The sequence below is a fragment of the Ambystoma mexicanum genome, chromosome 4q (genome assembly GCF_040938575.1).
Source record: "Ambystoma mexicanum isolate Mex_15411 chromosome 4q, UKY_AmexF1_1, whole genome shotgun sequence".
Taxonomy (NCBI): Eukaryota; Metazoa; Chordata; class Amphibia; order Caudata; family Ambystomatidae; genus Ambystoma; species Ambystoma mexicanum.
Window position 1 is genome coordinate 1,075,067,824 of NC_090928.1, and position 26,492 is coordinate 1,075,094,315.

A 26,492-nucleotide genomic window follows, 5' to 3' on the forward strand; every position below is an offset into this window, starting at 1 on the left:
GGTAAAACCTAATGCAGACTTATTCTAGACACGCCAAAAGCAAGTCAGCGGAAGCAAGACCCAGTTGGTGAACACTCATACAATTATCCTAAAAGGAATAATAAAGTGAAACCAACAGCATTACTTTTGGGAAGAGGCACAACCAAATCACAGGCGAGTAATATACCCTTAGATCTACTTTCTGTTAGAATGGCAAAACTATCTCTAAGGAAAGAAAGGATGCTACATACCCTTTTCAGAAAGTGTAACACACATTCGAGGTAAGTAAGAACTTTGGTAATTGCTCACTCTCAGAGTTATAGTTACCAACCAACTAATTTCCAAGCCAGTCACTTTTAATCACGTATTCTCTTTTCTAGGCAAAATGCCCAATCCCTTAAAAGTCTTTCCCTTATTCTTGGAGCAGGAGTGTTTTCAGTGGCAGAAGGGGGTTCCCTAGGGTCTAGTGTCCAATACGGAGTGTTAGGATAGGTTCTTAAGTAGCAAAAGTCAGAGTTCCTCAGGAAGACTGTTCAAACAGCTGAGTATTTTACTTTAGAGTTAGTGGAGGGTCCAGGGGCTTCACAGAAGACACCCTAGGAGGATTCCAGCAGTGGAACTTGGTGAACTGGCCGAGAGGCTTCCCCAATCACAGACAACTACACAGGAAGCACATGAGACTTAAGATAAGTACATACCCAAGCCAACACAGTACCTCAGCACAGAAGATTATGCAGGACGACTTCAGGATCGGCAGCCAAAAACCCAGTTGGTGGATTCCTCGTCGTGGTGACTGAAAACAGGACCTTGGAAGGGACTTTGTAGCAGGGATCAACAGGGAAGGTTCTAGGCAACGTTTTCCTCGTGGCTGGATGCGGCACCTTTTACAAGAGCATTAAAGAAGACAGAATATCGCCAGTCGGATTCTCATTGTTATAAAGTTCCAGCACTCTGGTGAAGGGACTTTCAGATTTGATTTGTGTCTCTGGAGATCCTGCAGGATGCCCCCGAAGTTTCAGCGAGATTCCGAATTTGGAAGACCCTGCACCGCACAATGGCTCGTGGTCCCAGGGTTTTGGGGTATTGTAGCCCTGCAAGGTCGCAGTACGGCGTGGGATGGTTCAAAATGCAGGTCTTCTTGAGTCCAGTGGGTCTCACCAAGCTCTGGGTTGGGGTCGTCATTTACAGAGTCCCCTAGGTCGATGGGAAGGAAAGGCTACAGCAGGCTCAGGTTACACAGCAGGGTCTCCGGTCGCTGGAAATCGTCTCAGCCACTTTTCCTTCATCATCCTCTTCAGGTTTGGTTCCAGGTGCGGACTTGTCTTCAGCTTCCAGGTTTAACAGGAATTACACAAGTTCCGCATTCTCTCCCTGCTTTTTACAACAAGGGGTGGTCTGGTTGTCCAATCAGGACAGCTAGACCCCCCCACCCCCCAACTGGGATTTGTCCCCATTCAGGCAAAGAGGAAGACAAAGGGCTGTGGAGTTTTGGACTCCTCCCTGACTGGAGCCTGGGTGGGGAATCCAGGGGACCCCCGCCCAAGATAAAAAATGACAAAGGAATTACCCCCCTGGATATCAGGGGTATGAAGAAGGAAGGACAAGAAACACTAAAATGGTGAAAAAACAAGACGGGGGCATTTTGGTAAAATGAGCACCCTTGGGTGCCTTAACGGCAACCGCGAACACAGCCCGCGTTAAAGGTGCACTGAATTAGTAAAAGGCATCACTGCCACCAGCCATTGAAGGTAAGCTTGTCCCTGTAACAGAACTATTACAGTTTTAGTGTGAAAGGGGATACATTGGCCCCGATTCACAAAACGTTTTCCTATGGGAGTGCAGCATTATAAAACGCTTCTGTGAATCAGGTTCATTGCATCTCCCCAGCAATCCACATAAGGTGGGGAGTGGTGGTTTCACCAAATAATATGTAAAAGGGATCCAAAGATCCTTTCCACCCTTGGGAACTGCAATTACCTCAAGTTTAGGCAGAGGAAGTTAAAAGGGGAGCACCTAGGGCAACCCAGCAACAATTGGCACTTATTGCCAAAAAGTTGTCAAAGTGAATAACTTTAAAAAGACACTATGGAGAGTCTAAAAAAATGACAACCATAAAAAGAGTAAAAGATTCTGCGAGTGTGGAAAAAGGTTACCGCTCACTGAGGTATAAGGAAAAATATTCCACCAGTAAAGCAAAATGTTCTGGGGTTGACACAGGTCAGGAAGGATTTACCATTACTATGAAAATCTTACCCAACACCACCACCTCCGAGGGAGAAGACTGACACGTCAATGTGTTGAGACATGAGCCTAAAAAGAGCTTTCTGTGATGGCACCACGCATCATATTAGAAAGGTGATCAATAATCCCAGCAAAGTTGGGCACTTTATGATTTCTTCAGTGTGCTGTAGGGCCAGCAAACTACAACAGACATGGACCAGCCAGTCATTCAGGTAGGGATAGACGTAGATCCCTGAACACTGAAGATGGGCTGGCACTGGAGCCAGACACTTTGTGAAGACCCTCAGAGCAGACTTCAAGTAGAAGTAAGGGCCTTGAATTGGCAACGTCTGCCGTTCACCACAAACCCGAGGAAGCGTCAGTGCCTGAAATATATGCGGATGTAAAAGTAAGCATCCTCTAAGTATAAGCACGCCAGGAAGTGTCTCTGCTCCAGTTATTCGAGCATGTGCTGCAATTTGACCATCCGTAACTACTACCGTTAACTAATATATATAATGTTTTTGTATTCACATTATATATATTAACAATAAACAGTAGAAACAGGCCAGGTAAACAAGGCATAGATCAAAATAAGTCACGCCAGTCCCAAAAACCTCCCCTGGATTCCCCTCATACAAATTCATTTTCTTCCGCTTACATAAAATTACTCTTTCCAACAGTGACATTTTGGGCAGGTCCTCAATACAAGCTGACCTAGTGGGAAAAACAAAACACTTCCAATCTCTCAGAATTATTTTCTTAGCAGAGAGGGTAGCTCTAAAAAAAAAAAAAAAAAAAAAAAAAACACCATCTTTGTGGTCAGATGCTCCAAAAGACCATCCTCCCTCAAAAGGTTTGACAGTTAAACCCTATTCATAGTCTTATTTCCTGCCCGAATGACCTCACCCTGGAGCACTCTCACATCATGTACTCAAAGGAGCCGAACATGTGACCACGACCACAACAGGCATTGGAGTCATCCAACCCTCTCTCACACACATCTTAACAGGGGTCCAGTAAACCTTGTTCAGAATTTTAATTTGACATACTCTCTCCAAAAGGTTCAGAGAGGTTAAGGCAACGCTCCTGCACATTTTCTCCCACCTCCCTACGGTCATATCAGTGCCAAGCGACCCCGACATTGAGGAGGAGCTGTTCGATTCAACACCTATAGGCCATCAGGAACCTATACACATTTGATGCACAATGACTCTTCAGTCTCATCAGCTGTGTTCTCAGAGCATCATACTCTACCACTCCACTCAAGTGATGTCCTCCATTTCCGTAATTCTACATAGGTGCAGTTCTGGAGATTCATAGAAGGGGTAGTTGGTAGGATTGGTTGTGGAGAGCCGTCTAGAAAGAATTGGGCCAGGAGAATCCTTGGCCTCTTTCAGATCAGAGGAGAAAGACCCTGTAGGATCGTAGGAGTGCACCTGCATATAGTCGTTGAGCAGGTGGCAACCCTCTAGGCGAATCCACCAATGACAGGGTAAAGAGAGCTGGCAGCATCTCCTTGCCAACACTCACACCCCCCGGGAAGGGATGCGATGGCAGGAGCCTGTGGAGTCGATTGAGCGGAAGATGGGCCGGATAAGGGCAGCTGTGTGGAGGCAGAGCAACTTTGTGGACCGTTAATGTAGTAGTCGATGAGGCAGTCGGCGTGACAGTCGATGTAGTCAGTGCCATTGGCAAAATGATCAACGGAAGAGACGTAGACTAGATGGGAAACAAATAATTCAGTTGATGGACCAGTGACTAGGTCTTGGTCGTGGACTCTGACGGGGACATGAGTTTCGATGACTGAATAAGAACATGCACATGACCTTTGGAGTGACTTGCTGGTGGACGGTGCTGCGCCCGTCGACGTGTGCCTCTTTTCTAACCATGAACCTGCTGGAGTTGTGGCAGTGGAACATGCCGCATTAGACCGAGACGTCGACTGAGAAAATGTTGTAGCATGGTACTTCGTCCTTTTTAGGTCTCTCCCTCAGGGAAGTGTCCTCTTCTGATCGACATCTTAGTAGAGGGAGTAGGCTCAATGGATCTGCCGACCCCGACACAGGAGCAAGCAGTAGGCGCCTTTATCGCGCTGAACATCCACAAAGAAGTTCTTCAGGTTGCACTTGGACAGACCCTGAAGAGACGTCTTGCTGGTGCCTGCCATGCCACATGGTGAAGGACTAATTCAAAGAAAAACAGAATTAATCTTAACCAGCAACAGGTTCCCGATGCCGGTGGTCACTGATGTGACCGGAGAGAGAAAAACGATCAGGAATTCTCACAAAAATAGAAGAAATGGAGATTTGAAGAGCAAAATCCAATGGCTCCAAACACAAAAATGTGCAGTAAAAATCTGAGGATGTCCACTGGGGGTGGAACGGAGGAGGACAAATGCCATTGGCTTGGGCAATATGACCCACAGTGAAAGCAATAGACTGTATAAGCAACAAGCAGGTTTTACCTTTAAAAGCAAAACTGCTTTTAATATTACAGAGGATAACCAGCCTGACAAGGAATTTTCATGAGCATGTGAATCTATATATGATCACAAGCTGGAGAAAGTATTTTTGCTGACGAGAAGTCAAAACGTCTAGAGACCAGCAAAGTTAGCACATGGATATAAATATTTCTGACCCAACTATGAGAAATTGGCATTAGGGTAAGGATTTCAAGCCACAACTAACCGGCTGCATTAAATCAAATATTTGGGCGCCTACCCAATCACTCAAACACATTCAAACTTTGCAAGTTTGTTCCAGAGAAAACTTGTCACATGTTAGTCTTAGCTTGTCTTGGACACTGCAGCCCTGGAAGTCGAAGGCTGGCTGGAAGAGGACAGTAACAAGGCCTGGGTGCAGGATATCGAACCACATTTCTGTTACAGAAGTCACAGTTGTGTGCATGTGTACTGACCCCCAAGCCAAAAATAATGAAAAGGTTGCCACTGACGAGTGGAGCTGAAGGTTAGCTATACTCAGTTGCCCAAAGTGACATGGGGGTGCATGGAGATAGCTGCAGGCCCTCATCGTCAGGGTATGAGGGTCTCTATCACACACAATTCCATGCTGCACTAGTGTCACGTCACAGCATTGGACTTTTTCATCCCAAGGTGCCACCAACGTTTTTTTAACAGTGTTTCCCCCTACAGAACTCAATGTCTTAAAACGGTGGGCTCTAGCAGAACAGAGCAAGTGTCCTTGAATAATTCAACAACAGTTTCATCTGCTGCAGCAACCTTCAGTTAAAAATGTACAGTTATCAATCAGAAAAGCATAAGGGCGAGGAGAGGGCACATATTCCATAAACTCACGAGCCACGTTCCTCACTGTATAAGTTGTGGGTAAAGGACATGGAGACATTCACTTAAAACTCGATAAAAAGCAGCATTTGCCGACCTTCCACAAAAAAAAGCAAAAGAAAAAGTTGTTTGCCATATAGATAAAAAGGTACACCGTTTTCAAATATACTTGGGAAACTATAAAAGAAAGCCTTACAGTGCAGGTTTTTCATCACTGGTCAGGGAAAGGTGGATGCAAGGGAATCAATTTGTTGTAGCTAGTCATAGCCACATGATGCCTTGGTACCCAGGTAAGGGGTAATGTGTCATGTATATTTGGTTAGTCCTTTAACAAAACAAAAAAACAAAAAAATTATTTCACCCGTTACTCACCTACTACAAACGTGGTCTATGAGTAAAGATACAGAATCTAGATTATTGTCCAGCTTTGTATTGTGGTATAGGCATCGATCTCGTTGAAGCTCCACTGCCTGACGCAACAGGGTCTGTAAGCGTCTGGGGGGCAGCATAACAGATGGTGGTAAGTATGCTGTAGGAAAAATCATAAATATATCATTGTAAAAATAAATAATCTTAAGGGTTCAATAAACAAAACATTTCATATTACACCCTTATCCCTTGAATCACCACTACCCACCATGCAGTACCTATATGAAAAATTATAAACGTTACTCACTGTAGTGACTATTGTACTCAGTCCTTAGTCCCCTTTCCTGCATACTGCATGGAGGTCCCATCCAAGGGACGGAAGACGGAACCTTTTTCACCAAAAAAAAACCCTTCTCCCCCCACCCCCCTTTAAATTTAGAGGCACGCGTGGGGATGCGGCCCAGAGAGCATGCGCTGCCCTGACTCCGCTGCCACACCTCAGTTCCCATTGACGCGTCGACAATAGATTCAACATTGCCTAATGACACCAGTATTAAGGGGGAGGTTGGTGGGACATATGGCGGAAAGGGGACTAAGGACTAAGAGTACATTAGTCACTACAATGAGTAACTTCTAATTACTCTTACATCTCATCCCCTTTCCTCCATACTGCATGGGCGATTAAAACTGAATGTAGCCACAGGGTGGCGAGGAGACCCTCTTTAAGCAAATAGGTTCCCGAGAATCGCCTGTCCGAACGCCGCATCAGATCTAGAGCCGGCATCCAAACAGCAATGCTAGCAGAAAGCCGAGGGAGTGGCTCAAGTGGCCGCCCTGCTTATGGCTTACCAAGGGACATGGCGTTGGAATACGATGGCCATTGCCATGGCCCCGACTCTGTGGGCATCATGCATGTTGGCCGGGAGCAGCTTCTGCTGGCCCTCGTACGCTTCTTTGATGGCTGAGACCATCCAGCGGGATATGGAGGCCGGATAGCCTGGTCTTGAGCCTCCGAATGTGACAAACAGGGCGTCCGATTTGCAGAAGCTCTTGGTCCGGTCGAAGTAAAATTTCAGGGCACGCCTGACATCCAGGCAGTGAAGTACCCTCTGTGCTTCATCCTTGGGATCGGGAAAGAATGTAGGAAGGACTATTTCCTCGTTCAAGTGGCAAGCAGACTGCACCTCGGGCAGAAATGCCAGGTGTGTCCGTAGGAACACTTTGTCCCAGTGAAATGTGGTATACGGCTGCGAGGCGACCAATACCTGTATTTCGCTGACTCGACGAGCCGAAGTGAGGCAGACTAGCAGGGCCGTCTTGATGGTGACCAGCCTGATGCCCGCAGACACCATTGGCTCAAACGGTTTGGGTGCCAGAGCGCCCAAGACTATGTTGAGGTCCTATACAGGGTGCAGCCTTTTGACAGACGGATAGAGCCTTGCAAGCCCCTTCAGATGTTTGACGAGAGGATTGGAAGAGAAAATCCCCCGTTCCTGTAAACCCCAATGGCTACAAGGTATGTACGGCAGGTGTCTACCTGCACACCAGATTGGGCGAGGTGAGCAAACAAGGAGAGCACATCGTCCAAAGAACATGCCTGGGGGTTTTCCTTGGGAGTCTGCCCAGTGGCAGAATCTGGTCCATTTACTCATACTGGGCCCCGGTAGCCTTGCTCCTTGCGCCCTATATTATTTCCAGATTAGCCTGTGAGGCTGAGGTGCTGCAGCGTTACCTGCTCAGGTACCACGCTGCAAGGGCTAGTTTGTGTGAGCCAGGGTGTATGACCCTGCCCCCCTGTTGAGACAGATGTGCTGGGTCTGTCGGGAGGTGAATTGGAGGCACCTCCGAGAGGCTGAGCAGCTCCAGAAACCATGGCCTGGCCAGCCACCATGGAGCTATTAGAAGGATGTTGAGTTGGCGAGACTCCTTGATCTTGCAAATCACTCCATGAATCAGCAGAGTGGGCAGGAAGGCGTAAGCGCTCATGCCATTCCACTGAAGCCAAAATGCTTCACCCAGGGTGCCAGGGCCCTGTCCCTGCCAGGAGGCGAACTGAGGGCACTTCTTGTTGTGCCAGGTGGCAAAGATCCACCTGGGGATGAGCCCCACCTGCCGAATGACGAGGTCGTTTAGCTGCCACTCTTAATTGTCCACTCCCAACCTGCTGAGCCTGCTTCCCCGTGAGATGGCCTGCTGTGAGGTATGTCGTTTTCCATGGCCCACTCCCACATGTGGATTGCCAATCTGCACAGAGAAGGGGTTCTGGTGCCTCCCTGCTTGTTGACGTAGTACATGCTGGACAAGTTGCTGGGCCAGTTGTCTGTCTGTCTGAGGACAACCTTGCCCCAGAGAAGCTCCAACCTATTGATGTGGTATTCCTGCTCCATTCGAGCCCAGGTGCCATGGACGGAGAAATCGTCCAGGGTGGTTCCCCAGTCCTCCAGTGAGGAGTCTGTGGTAACAGTGGCCTGCGGGGAGCACGCCTGAAAGTGCTTGCCAGTCCGTAGGTTGTGGTCCCTGGACCACCATGTTGGGTCCTGGTGGAGAGATGGAGGAACGTTGATCATCTCGGATTGGGAGCCCCGCTCCTGGTTTCATGATGCCGCGAAGTGCAGCTGAATCCTCCTCAATCTCGTTTGTGGAACGGCTAACAGAATCGCCGCCAAGAGACCCAGGCAATGCTGGTACCACCAAGCAGAGGTCACCTCTGCCGACGAAGCAGGAGGTGGCCCTCTTGATGGTCGAGATCTTGTCCTCCGAAGGAAATACCTTCTCAGAGCACGTGTCCCAGATGAGGCCCAAGAATGTCAGAGCCATGGGTCTGAAAAGGAGGGTATACAGAGCCTGGGGTAACCCCAGGAAATTTATGAAGGTATGGGGGGAAATGGGAAGACAAGGCCTAACTAGGTGGTACATCTGAACACTAAGAACTTGTATGTTCTCCCATGGACTCTCCGCACCGACGCCTGGAAGGAGCGCTCTCAGACAATTAAGAAATCCAAGCTGAACCTTGTCAGTCTGCGTGTGCTGCAGCTGCAACATTTTGAGATTGAGTGAGAAGCCCAGATTGTGTGTTCATAAGGGCATGGGAGGAGTGGAGAACTGCTTCTGGAGATGTAGCCCTGACGAGCCGGTCGTTGAGGTATGGGTAGAGGTGGTGGCCCTGCGCTCTCAGGCGGTCAGCCACCATATTAATTAGCCTGGTAAAGATCCTGGGGGCTGAGTTGAAGCCAAAAGGGAGGACTGTGTTGAAAATGGTAGCCCCCCCATGATCATGAACCATAAGAAGGTACGATGGGGCTGCTAAATCGGGACATGCAGGTACGCGTCCTTCAGATCCAGGGAGCACATTCAGTCTCCCATGCACAATGCTATAAAAGTTGGCGTAACCACCTTGAATTTTTGTAGGGGTAAGGAGCGGTTGAGGGTGGAAAGGTCCAGCACAACTCTCAGGCCCGCCTGGTTTTTCTTCTGAATGATGAAAATCCTGGAATAAAAGCCCAAGCCTCGCTGAGAGGCTGGGACTTCCTCCACTGCCTGGCTCTCTACGAGCAACCGGATCTCTGCCAGAAGAGTTGCTGTCCCAACCCGAGCGTGTGGAGGGGAGGAGGGAGGAGAGGCTGAGATGAGTAGGCAGTACCCCGTGGATACTACAGAGAGGACCCAGGGGTCCACGAAATTCTGGTGCCAGAAAAGTGCATGGGAGGGGGGAGGGGAACTGGAAAAAGCCCTTACTCCCTACCCCAAGCCCCCTTTTTGTTTCTTGCGCCAGTTGTGAGACAGCGAGCGGTCTGGCAGCCTGGATCTCCGTTCCTGGAAGCCACGGAACCCTCCATACATACGCCCCCTGTCGGAGCACTGCTGTGACTGGGAGTACGACTTGGGCGTGGTCTTTGTCAAGATGGATAAAGACTTGGCCGTTTGTGATCCGTTTTTCTTTCTGCCCAGCTCTTCGTCCATGGTGGAGAGGAAGTGCCCCCCCCCCTCCTCGAACGGTATGCGTTCCTGGACATCTGGGTTGAATTTCATCACCGGGAGCCATGCTGTTCTTCTCATTACGCGGCGATACAGATGCCACGGCCAGAGGTGTCAATATGGGCCATGGGCGATTCCATGAGGTCCTGCGCCATCAGCTTAGCCTCAGCCAGCCCTGCCTTAAAACGTGGTTGGCTCTGCGTAGGGCGTTCCGGGAGGAAGTCCGCAATTTCCCACCATAACCTTTGGTTAGCGGCAGCCAGCATGGACGCGTTGGAATAGTTTTTCTTCCCGTACGCCTCCAAGACCTTCTTCTTGCCAGGCAGCGCAGCAGAGGAGGCTGCTGAGGGCGACTGAGGCTTAGAATAAATATCCCAATTTACAACATCTGCTGCGTTTAATGTCTTTGCTCATCTAACCATCCATCAACAACACTGGAGTTCATGAACATGAAAAGGTGATCATTAACAAAAAAAGGAACATTAAGGCTTTCAATAGCTGAAAAGTAGGTGGGGGTATTACAGAAGGGGGTAGGCTACAGATCGTCACAAAGTGTTAATTTGGGGTTTGGAAAGTTGGTGGGGACCAAGTAGTACAAATGGTAGACTGAATTGTTTTAGAACTCTAGTCCTGTTCCTCAATGTGGACGTGAGAGGCAGGTCAAAATGGAGAAGGCCGTGTGGGAGACTGCAGGCATAGCCACAGTTGTGAGGCAGGGAAATAACAGACCCAGCGAGGGATGTGTTGTGTTGGCAGATTGACTGGGTGCCCCCTCTGGCAAGAACAGGCAGGATGCACCGAATAGTGGGAACACTAATGAAAACAACTAAAGTATTTGCAGAACTGATTACAGGCAGAGCAGTAGACATTTCCAGCAGAGTATGTTAGTCCCACTAGACATGGATTATCTACACTGGGCTGCGGGCACAAGGCTGGGCATTGATGGCAGGTATACTAGCTAGGCACAAACTGCCATTTGTTGGGTTCAGTTCAACTAAGGGCTTCGTAATACCATATATGAGGCAGTAAAAAAGCTACTTCTTACCTGGTAAGACAATCCCTTCGAAGAACAAGTTACTTCTTACCTGGTAACGTTCTTTCGATGGAATGTTCCTCCGACGTATTCCTTATCTTTGATAATTCATCTCCAGCTTGCTGGCCTCGGAAATATTTCTCAGTATAGGGCGCTGCGCATCGACGTCCGTCGAGTTGGTGTCCCTCGACAGCCACCGTATCGGCGCCGTCGTCACCATGCCCATAAATAGCCAAGCGCAGCGTCCGTTGCTCAGTTCCGTTTTGTAGCATAAAATATGTCATGCATGAATTGGTTATTGGCCTTGAAGGAGCGTAAGCTGCAACCACAAGGGAAGTATTACTGTGGGGATGGATGGGAGGGGCGATAAGGAATACGTCGGAGGAACATTCCATCGAAAGAACGTTACCAGGTAAGAAGTAACTTGTTCTTCGAAGGGATTGTCCTCCGACGTATTCCTTATCTTTGATAGATGTAATTGGAGGTGGGAGTAAAAACGCCATGTTTCCCTTTAGGAATGTAATACGGCTTTGCCAAACCTAGTCTCTTGACTAGAGGAGTAATCCAGGTTGTAAAATCTTGTGAAGGTATGTGCGGACGACCATGTGGCAGCCGCACATATGTCTCGAACCGGAACCCCTCTTTGGAGGGCCGAAGAGGCTGCGATACCCCTGGTTGAATGAGCCCTAAGATTTTGAGGAGGCTCCTTCCCTGCTAGTTTGTAACATTCCAGAATGGACAAAATAATCCATCTGGAAATGGTCTGTTTTGTTATCGGCAGTCCCAATGTGTGCCCTGAGTAATCTACGAACAATTGGTCTGCTTGCCTTATCCTAGCAAGTCTGCTGATGTAAAAGCTTAAAGCCCGCCTTGGGTCCAGCCTGTGTAGCCTTTCTTCCTCTTTCCCCGGATGGGGAGGAGGATAGAATGAGGGTAAGGTAATTTTCTGAGTGATGTGGAATTCAGAAACCACTATCCTCATCCTCACAGTCTGTGTTATAGAGATCAACGTAGGGACGGTGAACCTAGAATGGAATCTCCAGGGTGTCTGGGTGAGACCTCTTGGAGGGGGAGCGAGTAGTAGGGGCATTTACAGTGGCTCGAGAGCTAGAGCCAGCTGTAGTAGGAGTGTTTTGGAAAGCTTCTGGGTACTTTTCAAAAGAATTTCCAATAAAGGTCATCCTCCTCATAACCCCATCTAGGTCTTCACATGCCCACTGGGCTGGGCACGAAATGGACATAGGGCCTAGTGTCGAAGTCTGGGGGCCTGGGTAAGGAATCTTCCTCAGAAAGATGTGTATCCTTGTGAGCTTGAGAACCCGTGCGAGGCTGGGAAATCCCTATCCTCGGATGGGGAAAGTGACCTATCTTTATGAGGTGTCTTGGAAGAGTGCTTCTCAGACTCCTTTACCTTGATAAGCCCCCTTGGGATGTGTTTTTTCACTAAGTGGGCTAGTCCAGACTGTACTGCAGCCTTAACCGATTGACAAAGAACGTCGAACCTCGGAAGTGGAGTGGCCCGATGCCTCGTCAGCTGACGTTCGGGTGCGAGTTTATTCATGACGTCTGTGCTGTCTTTCGACAGTCGGGGTCTGTCATTTCGCGAACGGGACCTTGAATTCCCAGAGGACAGTGAACTTGCGGAGCTCTCCCTAGACATTGTGTGGCCCTTAATTGACGACTGCGCTGAGTCTCGTGGCTTGGGTATGTGCTTAGGAGTAAGAGTTGTGTGAGCGCCGGTGCTGCCGGGGGTCGTCCCCATTACAGGGCCGCTGGCCTGTCTGGTGGGGTCGGGGGCTTGCGAAAGTAACGTCTCCCCTTGGCCGTCCAAAACGGCGGCTGCGCCATCGCTGAAGGTCCCTTCCACGCGTCCATAGTGGCCTTGTCTGCATGGCGTGGTGGGCCCCGTGTTTCGTCTTAACGTTTTTGGTTTGAAGAGCCGAAGGCTCGGCAGTTCTCAATGTGATCTCGTGCGAGGCAGAGGTTGCACACCAGGTGCTTGTCGACCCACAGGAATGTTTTCTAGCAACTTGGGCAGAACTTGAAAGGGGTTCTATCCATGATAACATGTTATGGCAGCTCGGCGAATGTAATGTAGGAAAAGGGGAAAATACATTCTCAATGTCCTCCCCCCTCTCCCTACTGCATAGGCCGGAGCCTGGTGCAGCCCTTGGGACCGAACAGATTCGTCGAAGAGTCTTCTCCAACTATAGTCTTCCTTCACCGTTGACAAAGTGATCTCGAAAATCAGTCATCGAATATAAAGGATAGGAAGAAAGAAAGACTATCTGTAATTATAATATTTAAAGGCGTTAGTTGAAAGAACTCTGTGTCCATCTTTGATGGTGGAAAAAAATCAATCTGAGGGACCTTGACGCGTGAAGGACCATGGGTACAGTGGATGTCAAACTAGGGATAATATTACTGGCATGCCCTGTCGACGTCCCCTTTTTGAGTTTTGAAAACAAAATGTAATACTCTGCAGCTACCACGAGGCAAAGACATACGATACATTACTCACCGTAATCGTATTTCTCGTGAATCTAAGTAGATCTAAGGTTCTGCCCCTACTTCTGCCTCTTTTATTCCCTCTTTGAAAGTTGGGTCAAGGAACCTAGGCCTTATGACTGGCCCCAGGATGAGGACTGTTCTCCCTGAGTAGCATAACTATTGGAAGAGGACTAGGGTTTTTTTGGGTTGAGGTCAGGACCATGCCCTACACGCACTAGAATTTTATTTTTAACAAAAGAGATCCTGCGCCTCACTGTTTCTCCCCACTCGTGAGGTAAATGCTCACAGTGGCCCCTCGAGGGTGTGCAACTTCACAGTTCAAACCAAAACACAGTTCTGGACCATAGAAATTTGAAAAAAATATATTTATCTTAATTGTACCATATTTCATTATTTTCTATAAAAAGATATACAACCTATATAGGGCTGCAATGTAATCCCTTTTTTGAAAAAAATGTGTAGAAAAAATTCTCACATACATTGCCTACATAAAAAACGTATCAAATGTTAACACAAATAAGAAAAAAGAAAAGGAAAAAACAAGTGATAAATTACATGAAAACGAATCACACCGGATTCAGCAAAAACAACCATCACCTAAATCTTATCACCAACAAAATTCATCAGTACATACCCAAATAGACAAAATTAATTTACATAAAAGCAGAAATCAACAAACAGTTCTGAAAAAAGCAATCGTCGTTACTAGTAAAGCTCTATACGTGTAACAATTAGCTACCTAGTAATTGATCCTTATGTAAATTAGGATTACACAGTACCTTTTTTGAATGAGTACAAGCTATCACTGCTTTATTGTAAGCGTGTCTCGGTCACACCTTATTGTCCCACTCCCTGAGTAGCAGCCTGAGGAATCTCTAGCTTAAACCCTAACTGCCTAAGCCAGGCATGCCACTTAATTAGCGTTCCCTCGGCTATGATGCATCCTGCGTTATCCGCTGCATCAAGAATGCTCTTCAGAATACAGTTCGAGATTTGTTTGCCCTCCGAGATGGTTTTAAGCAGTTGAGCTTTTAGCGGTTCTAGGACAGTTTCCATCTGGCGTTCCAACTCATCCCATTTGTGGCATCTGTAACTAGCTAATAATTCTTGTCTGGCATGCTGCATATGAGGCGACCTTTCTCCCAAACGTATACATCTTCATGCTCTCCTTGTCTGGAGGAGCTTCTGCCAACGCCAGGGGATTGCCTGCCCTTTTCCTGGTGGTGGTGACCACTAGGGAATCTGGTCTGAGCTGGCCCTAATATGCAGGGGGGGGGGGGTCAGTGGGCACAGGTCTGAAAAGCTTCTTTATGGTCCGCTTGACCGCCCTCGTAAGATTAGGCGTTAGTAGGGATGGTTGGATACATCTCTGGACTGACTGCAGGGGGAGTATAAACTGGCTGGCTGCTTCATGTCCGCAGGATATCTTCCACAAAGTCTTTGTCGACCTGCGTTTCCTGAGCGCCGCCATTAGTAGCAGTTTGTCAACCAGCAAATCAGCTACTGGCTGGTCCTGATATCTGTACTACATGCCATAAAACTGGTCCTGGTCATAGAGGTCCCCCCCTGAGACCCTGGGTCCGTTTGTGCGTCATAATACGAGTCCAGAGGGGGGTCTTTGTATGGAGAGGTGTAGGATGCTGAGGTCGGAGAGCTTAGAGCAGAGGTGCTTGGCTGTGGCTCAAGGCAAGACTTTTTGGTAGGGGGTGGCTCTGCTGATGCCCCTGATTGAGGTGTCTCTAAGAGCTGTTAATTGGTCAGGGTGTTTGTCCATGATGTCCAAGAAACAGGACATTCTCACTAGAATCTTATAAAATTGTTCTGGTTTGATCTTCCCATTGTCCGCTGGCCTGACACCACTGGCTGTTGAGCCACTCTTGCATGGGATGCATGCGCAGCCGCGTGTGGGGAACCAGGTATATGCACAACGCCATCATTCCTAGCAAGCGCATGGCCTTGCGTACCGTCACCTCCCGACTGGCTACATATTGAGGAATCTGAAAAAGCAGGTTCTGAACCCTCTCGTTGGAGGGGAAGACGAGACAGTCTTCCGTCTGAATTAGAGCTCCCAGAAATTGTTTTGTTTGACTGGGGACTAGACTGGATTTCTTCTCGTTAGAAGGGCATCGTGGCACCTTGCCCATAAATCTGGGCCCCATCGCCAATGAGCAGAATTGAGGCAATGAGAATCCGACGAGACTCGTCGCTGTAAAATGGCCGCCAAAGACACATACTCTCAGCGTTTACATTGGTTGCTTAGCAACCACATTAACATATCCTTCCGGAACAAGAACCGGAGGTGGAAGCTGGCCCAAGTCGCCTAAGGCCCGTGAGCCAAAGGCTCCTCCTATCTGCCCCGGTCCACACCTTCGCTACGGCGCGGGACACTGTTCCGCTGTTCACTCCTCTACACATGGAACCGCAGGAGCCGCCCGCATCATAATCTGCGAAGGCCATATCCACGGCGCAACCCTGGTAGGTCAGCTCTAATGATGCTGATCTCTATGCTGCCCTGAACGTCGCTCTCAACAGTTAGCCGCATCTTCACCGACCACTGTCACCACCCCCCCCCCGAACTCACTTAGGCAACTAACATTGTCCAATGTCACATGCAATTACTAGTCTCAGTAACCGTAGCTTTTCCGCTGCTACATAACAGCCCCTGGCCGCCTGTTCCTCACCTACCCACTTGTCTGCACATGCACATGAACGTACTGCATCTGCATACACTCTGTTGATCAATCATACGGGAAGTCCGGTACATCAACAACCGTTTCTACCCTTCGTGATGGGTACGCCTTACTGTTCTCACTACTGAGCCCGGCATTAAGTTCTAACTATGCCGCACGCGTACTCAGCTACACTGAACTTTGCCCTTGATGACCTTTGATTGCGATTATACACATGTACCGTCCTGCTAGACATATGTTTACACCAACTCGCATTTATAGCACCCTTAGCCTGTGTCTTGCCTGCATTTACAGTGATTTTAGCTTATACTGATTATCTCGAATTCAGGTGGCCTATTAGCCTGTGCTCATGGTCGCATCCATAGTGATTAAGCACCAGTGTGCTCCCACTACCTCATCCGCCGCCCGGTGTGACTCATCTTGCACCTAGGTGTCGTGCACTACCACCATGCTCCTTAGGGCGCTCCTTTTACTGTACTACGTCCTGCCCCTTCAGGCAGTCAGTGCCACTCAGATATTCACTCCTCCCCCACGGCCGACTATCAATCAGCCATTTGACACTCCGATCCTATTAAGCCCAACCTTCCACCTTACTCTGTCTAGTGTGATCCCTACAATGGGCCCCGTGACCACCAACATAAGGCCCACACTACAACAACTACACCAACTACACCAACCTGTATCTCAACGGCCCGGCCCTCTGGTTGGAACACTTCGCTAGGAAACCTACTCTGAATCAACCTTGCTTGGTATCTTTCAGAAACAAGAGCTTAGACACAAGATTCCGCATACGACCTACCCGTAGTAACATCTCCAAGCAAACACTACACACACCACCGTGCTCACCCTCTCCAACCATCAACAGCAAACCGCCTACTACAGAGGGTTAGGGAGAATTCTCTCTTTAGGCTGAATTTCCTAACCTAGTGAGTCCCCCAGCAGCTTTGCTGGATTTCTGGAGTCTGTTTTTTTCCTCCTGCCAAGCGTGAGACTCTTTCTTCCACTCTTGGACATGATTTATGGTGTTCCTTTGACTAGTAATGTGTTTTATGAGCTATGGGGTCCTTTACTCCATAGGGTCTCATGTGTTTTTACTATGTGCGTTACACAGCACCCTCCGTGCAGTAACACAGGGGGTGTCATAGTGACACCCCATCATAGACTCCATACCCTGGGACCGACTACTGTCTCCCGGGGCATGTAAAGTCACCATTGGCTTTACTAGTCCCAAATTATTAACAGAAACCAGTACAAACCATCATATTGTGGACGTACTGGTCGGGGCAATTCGATTGCCCCGGGGTCTGTTAGTCAAGGGGGCACGTCTCCGTCCCCCCCTGATCGAGTTTTGGCTGGTGGCAGTGGAAACTACTTGTTATATTCGACAGCAAATATTTTCCTATGGGATTTTCCCATTTTTCGAGGCTACCAACTTTAATTATTTAATTCTCATAGCCTCGAACATACCGCCTGTTTGTTTAATTAATATTAATTCACCGGTTGGTATTTTTTGCCAGGATTCGATTCTAAAATGGCGTTTGTGTTCTCTTCTGTGACTCCATCCCAAGTCGAGCCCTTTGTTCCAATTTTTGGCGGGCTTCTCCACAGAAGCCTCCAAAAGTGGTGCCTCTCTGTCTGGGTACCACAGGGGATGAGGGAGGGGGTTCAGGCACCCTGGACTGAGTTACCTTGGTAACTCAAGTCGCACTCGTGTGATTGGCCCAAGTGGTGAGCCGGCCGGCTCACCACTTAGCATGTTTGGTTGACAGCTAGGCTGAGTGATTGGGGGTATGCTGCATAAAAGCAGGGCTTTGGGGACTGCAACTTCAGAAGTCGCCACAGGACCCGAGAATCCGACGAGGGAGAAGCTGAGCAGACCTACCACGACGAGACCGGTGGAGCCCTGCGGAACCGACTCACCACTTCCAGACGACAGAGAAGATCTCCCGGCTGGAGAGGCTTCTTCCCCTGACTGGTGGGCACAACCAGTTTTACCTTCCTTCTTCGTACCCCAGACCGGTTTGTGGTCGAACTGCCCGTGCCAAGCACCCCGGCGGCCGGATAGCCACTGAACCGCGAATCAACACTCCTTGTACCCGAGAAACTCAGCGGCTGGTTTCTTCCCTGGCAGTGCAACAGACTCCTGTCTTCCTCCACGACGAGATCCTATCTTCCCCCGGACGAAGCACCGACTTGCATCCGCTGCCAGGAACAACTGCCCCCGCTGGAGTGTTCTCACCACTTTAAGGTGCCGCGTCCGCCAGGCCTCCCTTTCTAAAGATTGCTACAAGGTAATAATAACCCCTTAACCTTCTGGACTGGGCTGGCCGCCTTGACCCTCTAACTGGTCCCTTTCTTTGGTCCAACTCCTTTCTGAACCGTTACAAGACTTTTGTGCACTGCAACTGTGTGACCTTGGACACATTTCGTTTGATCCTCTTAAAGTGGATTCGGCCTATTGAACTCTAACTTCACGGTTTTACTTTGCCTTCCTCTCTCGTTATGTTCTTGTAAAAGTGTTGGGATCCGTTTCAACTTGTTCTCTGCTTTTCTCTCCCTTTTAAATACGAACTATTAGAGTGCCATCTACGTTAAGCGCTCACTGCTGTCTGAAAATAAGTGGGGCTTTACTTAAGACTTGTCTAATATTCTTTTAAGGGAGTGTATATCTTTTAGTGACTGTTTTTGAATTGCTTACCATTAGTGCCTGTGTGTTTTTCTAGATGTGGTTTTTAAATAAATAATTGTATCTCTTTTACACCAAGCCCTGGTCAGCGTTTACTTGTTCGATTGTGTTCTCTTGACCTATTGTGAATACTCTGTATACTGCCTAACTCTTCTTGAGGGAAGTCTGACTGCTCAGCCACAGCTACCAAGTGAATCTGTGTGGTACGGACTGCTACCAAGTGGGTTTACTGCCAAACACCTGAAGTCCTAAATCTTTTGCAGTGATCCCAGAGGGAACTGCACAGGTTTCTGCCTAACACAGAGGCTAAACCGCCTCTCATCAAGGGCGCCCTTATCAACGCCAGATTTCTCTCAGCGCACGCACTAGATTTTGCCGACCTCATCACATCCTCAGATCTGGACTTTGCCATATCTGAAACTTGGCTACATGCTGCATCCGGCCCCTCTGTCCCTTGCCTTACCATCCGACTATGAGATCACGCGATGTGACCGCACCACGGCCCAAGCCAGAGGTGGTGGCGTGGCCATCATCCATAAAAACACCCTCGATCTAAGAGTGTCGACCTACCCCAAACTTGAGTCAGCTGAATTACTCAGTTAAACTCTCACTAATGCCTAATCAAACAGCCACCCTCCACCTTATCTACAGGCCCTCAGGCCCTGCACCATCTTTTGTCGACGAAACATCCACCCTCCTCCTCGACAATACTAAAACCAACTCTCAAATTATCCTTCTAGGCGACTTTAATCTGGGTCTTGGTGACCCAAAAGATCCCAATGCACTGGACCTAGAAAACGCTCTAACCAACTTTGGTTTCACCCTGCACATTCAAGAGCCTACGCATACCAAGGGCAGGAACCTTGATTGGTTAGTCTGCTCCAACTGCAATATCAATGTCCTTGCCAATACCCCCTTGCTTGTGGTCCGACCACCACATCATCACCTTTAATATTGAAGCCACCTCCCATGTCCCGACTCCGATAGCCCCAGCCCTCCCCACTAGAAATAAAAGGGACATAACCAAGGAGAAACTCCTCCCGCTACTACTCCCATCTCTTAATGCTGCCACTGACTCCTGTAATGATCCCACTGTCACGACCCTCGCCCAAAACCCCCTCTGGCAAACCCATTGGCCAGGTGGAGTCAGGACTCGGGCCTCTAGAGCCTGGCATACTCTTCAAAAGCCCTCATGGTGCCAGTCCTGGCGCCTATGGCGCCAGGCTCATTCAACATGAAAAACAATGTGCTTGGGAACTACTTTATTGTATTGTCAGCTAACATGGATGCATCCACATAGCTTGTTTCCTAAGAACCAAGCTATGTGGTCTAGTCTTTTGGGTGTGGCAGCCTAGGGACTACTTTACCTGGACTATTTAGTTGGGGCTATTTAAACCACACCCGAAGACTGCAGCTTGCAACGTGACGCTCACCGTGTCCAGCTATTCCCTCGAACCTCGGAGAAGCAGAACCTACAAGGAGACAAAAGGAACATCATTAGCAGCAGCATCTTACCTGCAGTCTTCATCTTTAAACACTCGCAGCTACTGAGAACAGCTTCCTCGAATCTGCACGCCTCCCGGGCAGAACGACCTGAAAGAACAAGTTACTTACCAACTGGTAACGTTCTTTCGATTGGATGTTCCTCCAACGTATTCCTCATCTTTGATGTTATTCCATCCAGCTCAGCTGCTTCGGAAAAAAAAAATTTGGTAGAGGGCGCCGATGGTCCCTCGAAGGCCTCCATCGAGGGTGACGTCATTGGGTGTATAAGTAGCACGCGCGGCGCCCGTTTGCCTCAGTTCTGTTTTTCCCCCTCTTTTGTTATGGATTTACACTATGCAGACTGTCGGTAGACAGGTACTTTGCCTTGTGAGAGTTGGAGTGGCAATAGCCCGGGAAAAAATCTACAGAGGCGTAGGTTGGGAGGGCGATGAGGAATACGTTGGAGGAACATCCAATTGAAAGAACGTTACCAGTTGGTAAGTAACTTGTTCTTCGAGTGGATTGTGTCCTCCAACATATTCCTCATCTTTGATAGACTCCCAAAGCAGTAAGGACAATCCTTATGGAGGAGGGATTATTTTTTCTTTTTTTTTTCTTTTAAGATGGTCGAGTATAGAACTGCTCTGCCAAAATTTAACTCCTTAGTTTGGGAAGCATCTAGGTTGTAGAATTTTGAAAAAGTATGCAGCGATGACCAAGTAGCTGCTTCACAAATGGACTTTATAGGAACACCTCTTTGCAGGGCTGTAGACGAAGCGATGCCCCTGGTGGAATGAGCCCTTAAACCTTCTGGTGGGTCTTACCCCGCCAGTCTGTAGCATTCTGAAATGCAAAGGACAATCCAACGTGATATGTTCCGTTTTGTTACTGATTGACCCAATCTTTTTCTTGTGTAGCCAATAAACAGTTGGTTATCCAATCTAAGCCTAGATAGCCTAGAGATAAAAGCTTAAAGCTCTTTTTGGATCCAACCTGTGGAGTCTTTCATCCTCCTTACTAGGATGGGGTGGAGGATAGAAAGTCTGTAAGCACTATTTTTTAATTTAAGTAAAACTCAGATACCACTTTTGGCAAAAAAGAGGGTTTGACCTTCAAAACAACTCTGTCCTTATGGAACACAGTATAACATTATAGGGTGGCTCAGAAGACAGTGCCTGCAATTCGCCCACTCTTCTTGCAGATGTTAAGGCAACTAGAAAAGCAGTTCTCCATGCTAGCAATCTCAGTGGGCACGTGTGCAGCGGTTCAAAAGGAGCACACATTAAGAATTTTAAGACCAAATTGAGATCCCAAATCGGTACTTGAAATGGGTGAGGAGGAAACATTTGTGAGTCCTTTTAAGAATTGTATTATCAATAGGAATTTTGAAGTAGGAGCATTCTTCCGACGAGCGATTGAAGATGGAAAGCGCCGCAAGGTAACCTTTTATTGTTCCAATATTCAGACCTCTATGTGCTAAGGTCAGAAGGAAAGATGGTACTTCCGGGATAGAACATAGAAAAGGATCGACATTCTTTTCTCTGCACCAGTTGCAAAACTTTTACCAACGGCAACGGTATAGAGACTGTCGCTGGCCTTCTTGTCGAAAGCAACACCTCCATAATGTCATCTGGAAGGTTCCAATCCCTGTATCTCAGCCTTTCAGATACCAAGCATGAAGGTTGAGCCTTTTGACCTCTGGGTGAAGAGCCTGACCTTCCATTTGAGAGAGAAGGTTCTCTCTCTGAGGAAGACTTACTGGAGGACAGATGGACATGTCTAGAAGGTCCGGGTACCACGTTCTCCTGGCCCAATCCGGGGCAATTAGGATAATTCGGCTCCTGAACCGTCTCAACCTCCTGATGACCTGAGGAATGACGGGAATCGGAGGGAACGCCTACAGTAGCGGGAAATTCCACTCCACCACAAACGCGTCCCCTAGGGCTCTTCTTGGGGGAAATTCCCTTGAGCAATACTTTTGGCACTTTCGGTTGGTACCGGTCGCAGATCAGTCTACCTGAGGGGTTCCCCAAAGGGAGAAGATCTCTAGAATGACTTCCTGAGCCAGTTCCCATTCGTGGGACACCGTGCTCTGCCTGCTCAAAGCATTTGCCGTCATTCTCTTCCCCAGCTAGGTGAACTGCCGTTAAAGAGATTTCTCCTTGAATTGCCCAATACCAGAGTTGCATTGCCTCTCGGCACAGAGGTAGTGACCCTACACCACCTCTTGTTTAGATAATGCATGGCCACTATGTTGTCCATCATTATCAGGACATTCTTCTCTGATAGATGGCAGGAAAGCCTTCAGCGCTAGTCCAATTGCTCTCAGCTTCAAAAGATTGATGTGTAGTTTGGACTCCGATGGAGACCAACGACCGCTGATTGTCAGATCGTTGGCATGAGCTCCCCACCCCATGAGTGAGGTGTCCGTCACTACTGTGATCTCCGGCCATGGTTGCCAAAAAGGTTCCCCTTTTATGATGTTCTCTGTACAAGTCCACCATAGAAGGTCCTGTCGAACCCTGTTCGGAATCTGGATAAGATCGTCATTTCACCTGAGAACTGGGACCATTGAGTCTTTAACGCCCACTGAAGGGATCTCATCCTCAAGCGTGCCTCTGGCACCAGGAAGATGCAGGATGCCATGAGGCCGAGCAACCTTAAAAAGTCGTAATCCTGGAGACTTTTGGCATTTTGTAAACCATCTGGAGAATGTCTTGAGCCCTCGACTTGGGAGGCGAGCTCTTTCCCAAGGATGTGTCTAATACAGCTCCTATGTACTGAAGCTGTTGGGAAGGTGTCATTTGCGACTTCTTGAAATTGAGGGAGAAGCCCAGTTTGTGGAGGAAGTGGCAGGTGACTTTCAGATGATCCAGTGCTTGTTCGGCAGAACGCGCCCTGATCAAGCAATCGTCCAGGTAGGGGTAGACATACATCCCCCTCTCCTGAGGTGCGCTGCCACCACTACCATTAACTTGGTGAAGACCCTCGGGCGGAGGTCAATCCGAATGGTAGGACTCAAAACTGATAGTGTGAGTCGCCAACCACGAACCTCAGTTATTTTCTGTGCTCGAGATGAATCGGCACATGAAAATAAGCATCCTGGAGGTCCAATGACACCAACCAGTACTGAAGTTGAAGGGCCTGAAGGATCTGAGAAAGGGTAACCATCTTGAACTTGTCCTTCCTGAGGAACGTGTTCAAGTTTCTTAAGTCCAAGATGGGTCTCAATCCTCCGTCGTTTCTGGGGATAAAAAAATATGGCGAGTACCATCCCTTGTTCCTTTCCACTGCAGGTACTGGTTCTATTGCACCTTTCTCCAGCAGGAGAAGAACTTCCTGCTGTAGCAGTGGATTCAATGACTTTAACGGGTGTCTCCCTGGTGGATTGCTTTGAGGTTGCGTTAGAAATAATAGCCCAAGGTTACTGCCTTCCTTGGCGAGTAATGGCTCGCCATTCTTGCAGATGTTGTGACAGCCTGCCTCCTACAGGTGTCTTGTGATGCAAGTCCTCAAAGTGGTTTTGTGGCGGTTGCTGCAACAGCTGATGGCAAAGAGGCTGTAGCTGGAGCTGGCTTCACACGTCTTGCTCGTCCACCCTGAGTGGCCTTTCTTTGGCCCCTTTGACTGACCATTCCTCTCGCCTTTCCATATGAGGTGTAGTAATGATAGGATCGTCCCCTCCAAGATTGATTTGTCACACGAAAGGACTGAGGTTGCCTGATAGCAGCTCCCAATGATTTGGCAGCGGGCTTGCAAATCTATGCATTACCGTGCTAGTGGCCATGGACCTGCTCACACTATCAACAGTGTCCAAACCAGAATCAAGGGATTCCTGCATAGCTTCCTTTCCATCTCTAACAATGGTTAGGAATCCTTCCCTTTCTTCCCCTTCTGGTATGTGCTCCGCCGCCATTGCAATACATTCCCAAAGAGTGTACGAAAACTTTGCCAAGGCACAGGTGGAGTTGGCGGATTTTAATGCCATGCTCCCGGCTGAAAATACCTTCCTTGCCCAGCCATCCATACGCTTATCCTCCCTGTCTGTAGGGATAGATGGGTACGCAAGTTTGTTTGAAGATGTGGCTGCCTGTATAACTAAACATTCTGGAGAGGGATGCTTAGACAGATAGCTGGGGTGGCTACTGGCAGGGGTGTATTTTGAGGTAAGGGATTTATTCACTCGAGGAATAGAATCCAGCATCTCCCAATTTTTGGCCACCCTATTTTGTAAGTCCACATGGAAAGGTAGAATTGGGTCTTCAGTAGGACCATGGTCCAATATGTCTGTAAAATCATCTTGGACAAATTGGGCTGGAGGCCTGGCCCAGCCCAAATAATCCACAACCTTAGTCATTAACTGACGATCTGATGGATTAGCATGTTCACCTGGCTCTGGTCTACCAAATTTGTTCTCTGGGGACGTATCAATACCACTTGCATTGTGTAATGATTCCACCGAATCCTTCATCCTGCTTTCCTCTGAAATCAGGCATTCAGGAACATTTGGAGTACCAAATTCAAGGCCAAAGGGAACATTTTCTTCATCAGATTTTTCTTGTTCCTCAAAAATTGAGGTCAAGGATTTGAAGAACTCCTTCCTAAGTAAAGGCTTAAAAACCTTCTCTGGGGGTGGTATAGGAGGAGCGCTACTGGGTCCTGAATGCAACCCAGGTGCTTTTGCCTTTTCTTGCTCTCTTCCTAGCTGATCTTGTCGAGCTGGAAGTTTCGGCGTTGAGGGCTTCAGCGTCTATGTCGACAAAGGAGTCGATAACTTCAACGTATTATCCGACTTTGAGGTCGTCGAGGCACCCTTCGAGGACTTGCCCTTCGAGGTGTGTTCGGTCTCGGATGGTGTCGGTGACCTCGATCGGTCGACTCGAGCGGCTTTTTTCGCTCGAAGTCCTAGATGGTTCTCTAGCCTTCCTCTTTCGATCACCCGGGCGCGAGTGTCGGAGCGATGGCGCTCCCGGCCGGCTTCCGAGGAAGTTGCGGACCGAGGCTTCGCTTTGTCAAAAACCTCCCAACATATTCATCCTAAAAGCTTCCCATTCTTCGGATGATTAATGTTTTGTGGGACATTTCATCATTTTTGTGGATTGGTCCGAAGACGAAGTCGAGGGGAATCTATGGCGTCGTTTCTTTGATTTTTTTGTCAAAGACGACAAGCGATGGGAATCGCTTCGGGACCCCGACCGATGCCTTTCGCGTCGAGGAGATTTCTCCTCACGGGACCTCGACTCAACGCTAGAGGCTTTTCGGTCGGATTTACGACCTACCTGCAGTTTTCCCCTCCTCTCTCGTAAGGCTTTCCCCGTCATCGATTGACACTTCATGCAGGCTTCCATGTCGTGGCCCTCTCCAAGGCACCATAAACACTCTCGGTGCTATTCGGTATCGACATTGAGCCGCACGATTTACATTTCTTGAAGCACGATTTCGGGGTCGTGGTCGGCGTCGATGACTAAGACATATTTCGCTATTTACCTTTTCTTCGCAGAACTCGAGGCGCGCCGATTCTCCGAAGCAACGTACACTGCGGAAAAGCGGAACTGAGGTAAACGGGCGCAGCGCGTGCTACTTATACACCCGATGATGTCACCCTCGACGGAGGCCTTCGAGGGACCATCAACTCGACGACATCGACGCACGCCGCCCTCTGCCAAAAAATTTTTTCCGAAGCAGCTGAGCTGGATGGAATGACAAAAGCAGCTGAGCTGGATGGAATAACATCAAAGATGAGGAATACGTTGGAGGACACAATCCACTCGAAGAGGAAGATAGAGGCAACATAAAAGAAAGCAGTAGAGACATTTACAAATTACCAACTGCTCAAAAGGCTTACCTGGCTGGTCGCCTCTCAGCTGGCACCACTCCAGACATTGCACTCACGCTGAAGAACACCGCAACCTACAAGGAAGGAAGACACAGGTTAGCACAGGCAAGACTTAACAGCGCTGCGCATAGCGCTTACTTACCGCATCATAGCGCTCTTAATGCTCCATCATTTACCAGCGGGCTCAACCAAGCCAGTTCGCTGCGTTGAAACTCTGCATACCTAAGGGAGAAAAAAGACATTTTAAACAAAGAAAGGCATGCAGGATAGCTACAAAACTAAAGAACAGCAATAAGACCTACCTGAACAATATCAAACGGGCCGGCGTCAGTGAAGTAACTGGACCGCACTCGCCCATGAAAGACAACGCGCCCCTGCAAAGAAGGCAGGATGGAGAGCACACC

General features: G+C 48.5%; 1 protein-coding gene across 4 annotated transcripts in view; it reads right to left on the bottom strand.

Moving 5' to 3' along the window:
* WDR26 (WD repeat domain 26) overlaps positions 1-26,492 on the bottom strand; it is a 1,161,882-nt gene that overhangs the window by 979,098 nt on the left and 156,292 nt on the right. For all 4 annotated transcript variants that reach the window (XM_069608652.1, XM_069608650.1, XM_069608651.1 and 1 more), the window contains exon 6: positions 5,876-6,032. In XM_069608652.1, coding sequence (XP_069464753.1) covers positions 5,876-6,032 — 157 coding nt within the window. The remainder of the gene's footprint in view (positions 1-5,875; positions 6,033-26,492) is intronic.